At 42.7% G+C, this 11,785-nt stretch overlaps 1 protein-coding gene and 1 long non-coding RNA gene across 2 annotated transcripts; both read left to right on the top strand.

Annotated features, from left to right (window-relative positions):
- Nucleotides 1-3,519: 3,519 nt before the first annotated feature.
- LOC309703188 (junctional adhesion molecule-like) lies at nt 3,520-8,126 on the top strand (the record flags this gene model as incomplete). The annotated part of the gene is made up of 4 exons (XM_082527901.1): nt 3,520-3,877; nt 4,604-4,933; nt 7,225-7,362; nt 7,957-8,126. The coding sequence occupies exons 1-4, from the start codon at nt 3,739-3,741 to the stop codon at nt 8,124-8,126; spliced, it is 777 nt and encodes a 258-aa protein (XP_082384027.1). The 5' UTR covers nt 3,520-3,738.
- Nucleotides 8,127-8,597: 471 nt separating this feature from the next.
- On the top strand, nt 8,598-11,245 carry LOC309696719. The gene is made up of 3 exons (XR_014273629.1): nt 8,598-8,622; nt 9,215-9,547; nt 11,224-11,245. It is a non-coding gene; the product is annotated as an uncharacterized lncRNA (long non-coding RNA).
- Nucleotides 11,246-11,785: the final 540 nt, after the last annotated feature.

Genomic DNA, 11,785 nt, shown 5'->3' with positions numbered 1-11,785 from the left:
ATTTGTTAGGTTTCTGTTCTTTGCCTGCCTGCTCCCACTTCTCCGTGTTCCCTCTGTCTGTCCATGGTGTTATTGTGTCTGCTCATGAGTCTGCCTGTCAAGTTCAGTGTCCTGTCTGGTTCTGTGTCTGTTTCCTGTTTTATTCTGAAAGTTCATATCACATGTCAGTGTGTTCAGTTTTACCTCTCCCCTGTCTCGTTATGCCCATTAGTTCCAGCTGTGTCCCCTCCTGTGTGCCATTTCCTGATTACCTGGTGTGTGTATTTATAATTGGTGTCTGCTTCTCGTGGCGTCGTCTGTATTTCTCTGTGAACCTCCCGTGTAGTCTGCACTGTTCCATGTTTCTTCGTGTCTCTCTGCTCCTCGCTTCATGTCCTCCATTTTTGCATTAGGTTTCCCAGTTTAGGTTTATGTTCGGTTCTGCCCACACCTTGGTTTTGTGCACTGTAAATAAAACCCACTTGCACCTCCGCCATTGTCTGCTATTGGATCCTCCTTTCTCACCCTCCACACGACTGCCGCCCCAGCCGTGACAGAACGACAAATTAAGAGTGTAATATCTTTATTAAGTTGTTATTTATTAATGCATACATAATAATGTGCTCGGTGACATAAAGGTCCCCTTTCCAGAGTTTGTGTGCTGCGTAGTTTTTTTCTTTGTTTTAGTTGTTTTGTTTTTCCATCTTCTATTCACAACCCAGTGTTTAAAATGTTTAAAAGGTTAAATAATATGCTTATTTAATAATGTTCTACAAAGAGGTCAATGTGTTTGGGATCTTATTAGATCTCTCAGAAAAGCTGTCAGAGCAAAACTTTTTTTCTTTCATAATAACAGCTTAATGTTAAACCGCTGAGTCCATCTAAAACATGTTTGTGCATCAGGACCAACCTGATACATAGAGTTCTGCTGGAGGATGTTGCTTAGTGGCAAAACATTGGTCTGATTGAGCTTTTTGGTTGTTCAGAACTCACTCAGCCTTTGGAGTTAGTTTTTAGGACATCCTGATAATAATGAACTACATTAGTCCAGCCTAGAAGCAATAATAATATTACTTTAAGATAATAATAACAATAATATTTCAGGTTGTTAGAGATTTACAGTTATCAAACAGTTAGGTGAATAAACAACACTGAGACACTTGGAGACAGTTAACGTGCTGCACGGGTGAGAGCTCAGAGAGAGACTCACTCACACCGAGCTGCAGTAGTTTGTCTTTATTTATAGTAAGCAGGGTGAAACAAGCATAGCAGTTTCCTTTAATTTTGCATACGTGTGTGTGTGTGTGTGTGTGTGTGTGTGTGTGTGTGTGTGTGTGTGTGTGTGTGTGTGTGTGTGTGTGTGTGTTTTAATCTCTCGCGGTAAATGTCACAGGGTGAACTTCCTGTTTCTAGAGACAGAGCGAGTAGTACATTTTGTTCTTTTCCTATTAAGAGTAAAATATGAACATATACTTTAATGTATATAAAGTATGTTTGCTTGGTATGTAAACCAAGCAAACAAATCAGGAAGAGGAATCATTGATCAATGACTGCTGAACATAAACCTTATAAAAGCGTTTCTTCCTTAACACAGCTGAATACCTCATGAAGTTCCTCAACAGAGTGCCAAGAGTGTGCAAAGCAGTGATCAAAGCAAAGGTTGACTATTTAAAAAAATATAACATAAACATAACCAAACATATTTATTTATAGTTATTTCATTCTTTTTTCTTTACTACAAAATTACACATGTGTTCATTTAGAGTTTTGGTGCCTTCAGTAACAATCTACAAAATAAAGAAGTAAAAATAAAGTAAAAAGAAGTAAAAATGAAAAGCTGTGTCCAAACTGTGTGTATTATGTAGAAACGTCTCCACTAGTTTCACATAAGCATGATCTCACAAAATAATTTTTTAATCCAGCAGACCTAACGTTATTTTGTCCCTCCAAAGCGTAAAACACAACAAAATCATCCTGATTCCTGACAGGATTGTGGAATAATATTACACAGAATCTGACACCTCAGCTCTATAGAAGATGGATGGACTAAGCAAATTTAGTCCATCCATCTTCCTCTGCTTATCCAGGGACTGTCACTGACCAAACTTTTAAGCAGGAGAAAAAATAGCACTTTTAAGGACATGAAAAGCTTTATCGACAAAAACAAGGCACCCTGCCCCTGTAATCTTTTATTTACAATATTGTATTTGGTTAAAATGTTCTGATGGTTCAAATATTTTATATTATTTAGTTGTTGCAAATTAATGTGTGTGCCAGTCTCCAATGAGACATTTACAAGTGTGTAACAATATACTATGTCTATATACACTCAACAAAAATATAAACGCAACACCTTTGTTACTGCTCCCATTCCCCATGGGATGGACGTAGAGACCTAAAATTCATTCCAGATACACAATATAACCATCCCTCCCAAACAGTGGTCACAAATCAGTCCAAATGTGTGGTAGTGGGCACATCTGCTATATTGAGATAATCCATCCCACCTCACAGGTGTGCCACATCAGGATGCTGATCTGACATCATGAGTAGTGCACAGGTGTACCTCAGACTGCCCACAACAAAAGGCCACCCTGTAGTTTCTGACACTTTGCATGTTTAGCATGAGGCTAAAATTCCCCCTCAGTGGGTCACTGGTGACCTGCTGGATGTTCAGAGGTTCATTAAATCCAACATGACTAAAAACTCAAATGTCAAAGGAAATAAACAAAATATTTAAAGTCAATCATTCTGATCATAATTGTACTTTGACCTTTAACCTCTCTGCTCTGTGTTGTTTCCTCTTTCAGACCCAAAGATCATCACAGCTGAGTCTGGACAGAACGCCACTCTGACATGTCGAGCTCCAAACAACACAGTTACAGTTTTAAACTGGACAAGATCTGACCTGAAGCCAGAATATGTGCTTTTGTACCAGCATGGTCCCTCTGATCCAGACAACCAGCATCCATCTTTTAAGAACCGTGTGGATCTGCAGGACACACAGATGAAGGGTGGAGACGTGTCTTTGATTCTGAAGAACGTGACGATTAATGACACTGGAACATACGAGTGTCATGTGTTCATGAATGAAACAAGGTCATGGATGAACATCAGCTTCGTATACCTGGTTGTTCCTCCAGGTGAGTGAGTAGAGTTGAGTGTGTGTGTATCAGAGGTGAAGCTGCTTCCTGGTTGTTGATGTTTGTTTGTTGTATGGATGAGCTGGTGGATGTCAGAGGTAGACAGATGTTTCTCCAGCTGTTGTCTTTGTGGCTGGTAGTCTAGAGTTGACTTGTTCTTACTTATTATCAGCACATGTTGTTGTTCTGTGGAAGCTAACATCTTGTAGTTTCTGACACTTTGCATGTTTAGCATGAGGCTAAAATTCCCCCTCAGTGGGTCACTGGTGACCTGCTGGATGTTCAGAGGTTCATTAAATCCAACATGACTAAAAACTCAAATATCAAAGGAAATAAACAAAATATTTAAAGTCAATCATTCTGATCATAATTGTACTTTGACCTTTAACCTCTCTGCTCTGTGTTGTTTCCTCTTTCAGACCCAAAGATCATCACAGCTGAGTCTGGACAGAACGCCACTCTGACATGTCGAGCTCCAAACAACACAGTTACAGTTTTAAACTGGACAAGATCTGACCTGAAGCCAGAATATGTGCTTTTGTACCAGCATGGTTCCTCTGATTCAACACACCAGCATCCATCTTTTAAGAACCGGGTGGATCTGCAGGACACACAGATGAAGGGTGGAGACGTGTCTTTGATTCTGAAGAACGTGACGATTAATGACACTGGAACATACATGTGTCGTGTGTTCATGAATGAAACAGACTCATTGAAGATTCCCAGCATCATCTACCTGGCTGTTGTTCCTCCAGGTGAGTGAGTAGAGTTGAGTGTGTGTGATCAGAGGTGAAGCTGCTTCCTGGTTGCTGATGTTTGTTTGTTGTATGGATGAGCTGGTGGATGTCAGAGGTAGACAGATGTTTCTCCAGCTGTTGTCTTTGTGGCTGGTAGTCTAGAGTTGACTTGTTCTTACTTATTATCAGCACATGTTGTTGTTCTGTGGAAGCTAACATCTTGTAGTTTCTGACACTTTGCATGTTTAGCATGAGGCTAAAATTCCCCCTCAGTGGGTCACTGGTAGGGATGGGTATCGTTTAGGTTTTATCTGATACCAGGACCAAACTGGTACTTTTGAAACGGTGCCGGTGCTTAAACGGTGCTTAAAAAAAGGAGAACACAAAATTGGTCCAAAAACCTCTCATAAAAAGATAACAATGTTAGCCTTTTCTGCATCTACGGGGCATATATGGTATCACTCTTGGCTGGAAGCAGTGCTTAAACAATGGAAAAAACACAAACTTTGTCCAAAAACCTCTCATGTTTAACTGTTTTCCACCTTTTTTGGTCATTTTAGCCTTTATACCGGTACCCATCCCTAGTCACTGGTGACCTGGTGGATGTTCAGAGGTTCATTAAATCCAACATGACTAAAAACTCAAATGTCAAAGGAAATAAACAAAATATTTAAAGTCAATCATTCTGATCATAATTGTACTTTGACCTTTAACCTCTCTGCTCTGTGTTGTTTCCTCTTTCAGAGCCAAAGATCATCACAGCTGAGTCTGGACAGGACGTCACTCTGACATGTCGAACTCCAACCAAGAAGATCAGAAGTGTAGTATGGAGCAGAACTGACAAGCCAGGATTTGTGCTTTTGTACCAGGATGGTCACTTTGTTACAGATCACCAGCATCCATCTTTTAAGAACCGGGTGGATCTGCAGGAAAGACAGATAAAGTATGGAGACGTGTCTTTGAATCTGAAGGATGTGAGGATCAATGACACTGGAACATACATGTGTCGTGTCCTCAATGAAAGAACCGGCTCATTGAAGATCATCAGTATCGTCTACTTGAGTGTTCCTCCAGGTGAGTGAGTAGAGTTGAGTGTGTGATCAGAGGTAAATGGCCTGTATTTGTATAGCGCTTTACTAGTCTCTAAGGACCCCAAAACGCTTTTCACATCCAGTCATCCACACACTGGTGATGGCAGCTACATTGTAGCCACAGCCACCCTGGGGCGCACTGACAGAGGCGAGGCTGCCAGACACTGGCGCCACCAGGCCCTCTGACCACCACCAGTAGGCAACGGGTGACGTGTCTTGCCCAAGGACACAACGACCGAGACTGTCGGAGCCGGGGCTCGAACCGGCAACCTTCCGATTACAAGGCGAACTCCCAACTGTTGAGCCACGATCGCCCCAGAGGTGAAGCTGCTTCCTGGTTGTTGATGTGTGTTTGTTGTATGGATGAGCTGGTGGATGTCAGAGGTAGACAGATGTTTCTCCAGCTGTTGTCTTTGTGGCTGGTAGTCTAGAGTTGTAGAGCAGCATTGTTTGGTTAGAGCAGAAACAAAGACATTTATGAATCCGTCTCTTCTTCTCTTGCTCTCTAACTCGTCTGTAAACATGAAACTTAGATTACACAGGAAACACGTGATCTCACCCAAAGAACAGTCACCGTCCTGCTTTGAAACAACCAGAACAAAACAAAAGCACGTTTGCACTATTCCAGCACGGCTGGAGCACACACTGGCTGATGTGACAATTCATGGATATAATTTCCAATATTTCTTTAGCTCCCACCACATCTTTAACAACCATGTGGGGTCAGGGGTCATGTTTGGCTTGAGACTTTTGAAAAGTAAATCATCAGTATCTCTGTGACCAGCTGTGATAAACTGCTGATAAATTAACACATTAATCTTTGTGCTTTAAACGTACCTGCCAGAGCAAATACATAACAGCCATAATACACAGTTTGTCTGTGTAACAACTGTAAAAAACTATTGTAAGGAGCTGGACTCCTTCAAGTTTGTTTAAAACGTTTAATCCGAGAAGCTTCTTCAGTTCTAAGAGCAACTGGTGGATCTCCCAGATTTTTAAGCCCTATGGGAGTGTCCCCCAGGAGGGTCATGGAGCACCTGTTGATCCCACCATTCTGATGGACATAGAAGAGCCACCTCCACAGGACAGGACTCAGCAGTCCATCTGCATCTAAAGGTCAAAGGTCACTCTTTCGAGGATGCCAATGTTCACATTTTGGACAGAGAGGACAGATGGTTTGAAAGAGGAGTGAAAGAAGCATCTATGTCCACTGTGAGCGGCCATCTTTGAACAGAGGCGGTGGTTTACGACACCAACTCTCTGCCATCTATAATCCAGTTTTTAGATCCCTTCTATTGCACCCGATCCTTTTATTCCCTTTACTGAACAGAGACAACACGACTCAGTTGGTCAAAACTCTTAAATCATTCTTTTATTCATTTCTGGAAATGGAGATATGCTCAGGGCTAAAGCCTCCGCAAATCTGAAGCTTTACAAGCCAAAACATGTATGTAGTTTTGATAAAAACAACTCCTTCTGGGCTGACTAGTGTGTGTGTGTTACTTAGTTCCACTTTTTCTGTCTAGTTTCCTGTTCTTATCATATTGCCTCTGCAGCTCTGCACTTCCTGTATTTTTAAACTTCCACTAACTTAAGCCTCTGTTGCTAAGGCCTGTCACGCTCTGACCTAGTTCTCGCTCACATCTGGCCTTGCTTTATAGAGGCCTTTATTATTAAAATACATAAAATAAGCACTAAGAATATATGTTTATTCCGTAACACTTCCCAGACGCCTTAACACCCACTCACAACCTGGGCCACCTGACCTCAAGAAATCACATGATAGGGTGGGCCAGGTTTCACAATGAGCTCACCAGAAACCCTGGCTGATTGTGACCCACACCTGTTTTCACACCTTGGCTCATGTGATTAGGTAGAGGATCATCAGGGGGTCCATGTCCCTCTTGGGGGGGAAACTCCCACAGAGCTTGAATCTGAATCACAGGTTCCGATGTTTCAGCCTCATAATAAACAAACACAGGTTCAGAGAGTCGAGGATTTGACCTTCCAAAAATCTCAGACATGTTTTAACGAACTCTCAGTCTGCAAATAATAAAGAACAGCTGGATCAGTTTTAGTCATATTTAGTCAGATCATCCGTTTCCTTTGTTAAATTAAGAAAAATCCACCAGTATTTTCTCTCTTTATACATATTGTTTTATACAGTTTGTATTAATCTGTTGTCCTGAACTAGAAGAGGAAACGGATTCTGTTCTGTTCTTCACTCATCACCTACCTGACAGCTGACACCTCACACCTGTTTCTCACCTGCAGGTCAGACAGGAGGAGACACAGAGGCTGGAGGGAAGGAGGCTGGAGGGAAGGAGGATGGAGGGAAGGAGACTGGAGGGAAGGAGGACGGAGGGAAGGAGGCTGGAGGGAAGGAGGACGGATCTGCTCGACTGATAGTTGGTCTGTCAGTTTCTGCTGTGCTTCTTGTTGTTGTTGCTCTTCTTATTAATCTGATCTGCAGAAAATATGAGAGGGGTTTTAGCACAAGAAAACAAAACCAGAGAAAAAAACGTAAAAAAACAATTGAAAGGGCAGCAAAGTATTCAAAGCTGAATAAAGCTGAGCCTGATGTTGCATAAAGTCACTGTTACCCAGCATGATGAAAAACAGATGATCAAGGACAGAAAGAAACTGATGATGCCTCATGTGACTTTTCCTGCCTCATGTGACTTTTCCTGCCTCATGTGACTTTTCCTGCCTCGTGTGACTTTTCCTGCCTCATGTGACTTTTCCTGCCTCGTGTGACTTTTCCTGCCTCATGTGACTTTTCCTCCTTAAGCCCAGCCCACTGGGAGACAGCTTGTACTTTGTTCTCCGTGGTTTGTAAATCCATCGTATCAAATTTGACAGAGTGTTGCCAATTTAGAGACTTTGTTGCAATATGTAGCGAGTTTTCAGACACCCTTAGTGGTTTTTTCCGCCCCTAGCGACAAATCTGGCAACTTTTCTGGTGTTATTGGAGACGTATGACCACTGTTTCGCTCTTACAAGCAGCGGGTGCTGCCGTCTGCACGTCTGCCAAAGCGCTCACAGGCGGTCGCACACAGCAGTCGCCCCCAGCTGCTGTCAGCGCAGAAGATGTTCACGAGTCCAAACTACAAACGAATCGCACACGAAGCCGCTGCTTCCGCATTGACTGTGACGCAGGCCTGCAGCAGCGGTAGATTGGTTTGTGTCTAAACCAAATCGATGCTCTAAAATGCATCATTCCAATCATAAAGAATGAGGGTTGGAATTGTGACATAAAAACAAACAATAATTGCTAAAAGAAATGTAATTTAAATATGTATTAAGTTCTTTTAGGGTGTCTATTTTAAAAGACTTTATGTCTCTTCCACGATGTCATTTCTCTCTCCTACAGCGTCCGTTACAGTTACATACATTTGCTGATGTGATGACGTCATTTAACAACAGCCAATAGCGAGTTCCTTTACCGAGGAGTCGGCAACACTGAGTAGTAGTTAAATCGGAAGTGTGGAGTCAGTTGCTTAAATCTTTCAGCTTTTTTAAACCTTAAATTTAATTAAATCTCATCAGGTTTTAAACTCAGGTTCAGTTATTCTCTGAAATTAGCGACAAATTTAGACTTCAGAACAAATCAAAGATCACGCTGCTCCACTTTGCTGTTTGCTGTCGTCGTCGTCGTGTTCGCCTCTGCAGGTGAGGTTTACAGTTAGAAACTAAACTGAGTTTATCTGACAACAATAGACCAGTATCGACTAGTTTACATGTTGTTAAGAGTAATAATAACAATGATAATAATATGGATTTAGTTTGTCTGTGTGGACACGTGGAAACATCTGTAATCCAGCTGTGACAGAGACAAAGAAGTGTAATGTGTGTGTCAGTGTGATGTGTTGTAGTGTCAGGAGTCAGGATGCAGCTACAAAGCTTCTTGTTCAGTGTATACAAACAGCTGTAGCTCCATAAAGGCAGCATGCAGAGACTCAGTGTCTTATAATGAGAGGCTGCTTTCTCTCACACATTATGTTCACTTATTATCAGCACATGTTGTTGTTCTGTGGAAGCTAACATCTTGTAGTTTCTGACACTTTGCATGTTTAGCATGAGGCTAAAATTCCCCCTCAGTGGGTCACTGGTGACCTGCTGGATGTTCAGAGGTTCATTAAATCCAACATGACTAAAAACTCAAATATCAAAGGAAATAAACAAAATATTTAAAGTCAATCATTCTGATCATAATTGTACTTTGACCTTTAACCTCTCTGCTCTGTGTTGTTTCCTCTTTCAGACCCAAAGATCATCAGAGCTGAGTCTGGACAGAACGCCACTCTGACATGTCGAGCTCCAAACAACACAGTTACAGTTTTAAACTGGAAAAGATCTGACCTGGTGCCAGATTATGTGCTTTTGTACCAGGATGGTCTCTCTGATTCAACACACCAGCATCCATCTTTTAAGAACCGGGTGGATCTGCAGGACAGACAGATGAAGGATGGAGACGTGTCTTTGATTCTGAAGAACGTGACGATTAATGACACTGGAACATACATGTGTCGTGTGTTCATGAATGAAACAAGGTCATGGATGAACATCAGCTTCGTATACCTGGTTGTTCCTCCAGGTGAGTGAGTAGAGCTGAGTGTGTGTGATCAGAGGTGAAGCTGCTTCCTGGTTGTTGATGTTTGTTTGTTGTATGGATGAGCTGGTGGATGTCAGAGGTAGACAGATGTTTTTCCAGCTGTTGTCTTTGTGGCTGGTAGTCCAGCATCCACCCACACTCAGTTGGCCTCCATCAGTTTTCTTTAGCACAGATGTGTCCTGCTCACTCTGGAGTCAGTGTTATCATCCTCATCTGTGACAATGTGAGACTCCAGCTGAGCTAGTTTGTTATTTATTAATTCACTGACTTCTATTATGTCCTGATAGTTTAACCTCAGAGTTTAATCCATGTGTAGCTGAGCAGACTCCCTGCATGTTGTTGCTGTTACAGAGAGAGGACGGCTGCTGTCACTCTGTCAGGTTTAGATCAAATCAAACTAAGCTGGCAGTTTATCTGAACACAGGCAGTGCTTATTGTAAAGTATCTTTACTGCAGCTGTGTTAAAAACACGGCTGCCCTCTCGCTGTAATGAGACCAGCTGAGCTGAGTTACTGATCTGGAAGCAGTTTCCAAACTCCTGAGACTGATCCCAGTGTGGCTTTGAACCTCTCATGCTGAAATATCAGTATCTCTGTGACCAGCTGTGATAAACTGCTGATAAATTAATGAATTAATCTTTGCCAGAGCAAATACATAACAGCCATATTTGTCACGGTCCGGCTGGCAGACCGTGGGGAAAGGAGGACCCAGGCGCGGCGCTCTGTGTGTAGACAGTGCGTTTATTTACAGTGTGGTAAATATCGATGCACAATTAATCCCCGTGCTCCCCAAGGCTCCCGTGTGTGTCCATTGGCGTCCGTGTTCGTGCTCCCCGCTGTCGTGACTCTGCACACCCTGTGCGTGCTGTTCTTCCTCTCCACGTTCCTCCTGTAGGAAAACAATAGAGGCAGCCGTTAAACACTGACCCCGCAGGGACACTCACTCACTCACTCACTCACTCACTCACTCACTCACTCACTCACTCACTCACTCACTCTGACTTGGGAGTCTCACGCAGTAATCCCACATCTGTGGGAGCTCCAAGACTCTCCTAAGTAGCTCCCCCGGCGAGCCCTGATCAGCAGCAGGTGTGTGGCTTCGGGTGTTGCCAGTCCCCTAGCAGGGCCACACCCACCATACCTCAAGGTGCCTGTAAACAAGAGTTCAGACACACACACACACACACACACACACACACACACACACACACACACACACACACACACACACACACACTCATATCTACAAACATGGAGAAGAGGGGCAGCAACACCAAAAATACATGTAATATAACAGGTCCATAACTGCTCAGGGATCCTGGGTCGCTCAGACATAGGACCCTGACAATAATACAGTTTGTCTGTGTAACAACTGTAAAAAACTATTGTAAGGAGCTGGACTTCTTCAAGTTTGTTTAAAACGTTTAATCCAGTCAAATAATAAAGAACAGCTGGATCAGTTTTAGTCATGTTTAGTCAGAACATCTGTTTCCTGTTAAGAAGCTCGAAAAATCCACCAGTATTTTCTCACTTTATACATATTGTGAATAGTTTGTATTAATCTGTTGTCCTGAACTAGAAGAGGAAACGGATTCTGTTCTGTTCTTCACTCATCACCTACCTGACAGCTGACACCTCACACCTGTTTCTCACCTGCAGGTCAGACAGGAGGAGACACAGAGGATGGAGGGAAGGAGGCTGGAGGGAAGGAGGCTGGAGGGAAGGAGGCTGGAGGGAAGGAGGACGGAGGGAAGGAGGCTGGAGGGAAGGAGGACGGATCTGCTCGACTGATAGTTGGTCTGTCAGTTTCTGCTGTGCTTCTTGTTGTTGTTGCTCTTCTTATTAATCTGATCTGCAGAAAATATGAGAGGGGTTTTAGCACAAGAAAACAAAACCAGAGAAAAAAACGTAAAAAAATAATTGAAAGGGCTGCAAAGTATTCAAAGCTGAATAAAGCTGAGCCTGATGTTGCATGAAGTCACTGTTACCCAGCATGACGAAAAACAGATGATCAAGGACAGAAAGAAACTGATGATGCCTCATGTGACTTTTCCTGCCTCATGTGACTTTTCCTGCCTCATGTGACTTTTCCTCCTTAAGCCCAGCCCACTGGGAGACAGCTTGTACTTTGTTCTCCGTGGTTTGTAAATCCATCGTATCAAATTTGACGGAGCTTACAAACTGTTATAGACTCAGTTTGGGCTGAAACTTGGTGACTTTT

Source organism: Aulonocara stuartgranti (assembly GCF_965226115.1).
Source record: "Aulonocara stuartgranti genome assembly, chromosome: 3".
NCBI lineage: Eukaryota > Metazoa > Chordata > Actinopteri > Cichliformes > Cichlidae > Aulonocara > Aulonocara stuartgranti.
This window is presented reverse-complemented; position numbering and strand designations above follow the sequence as displayed.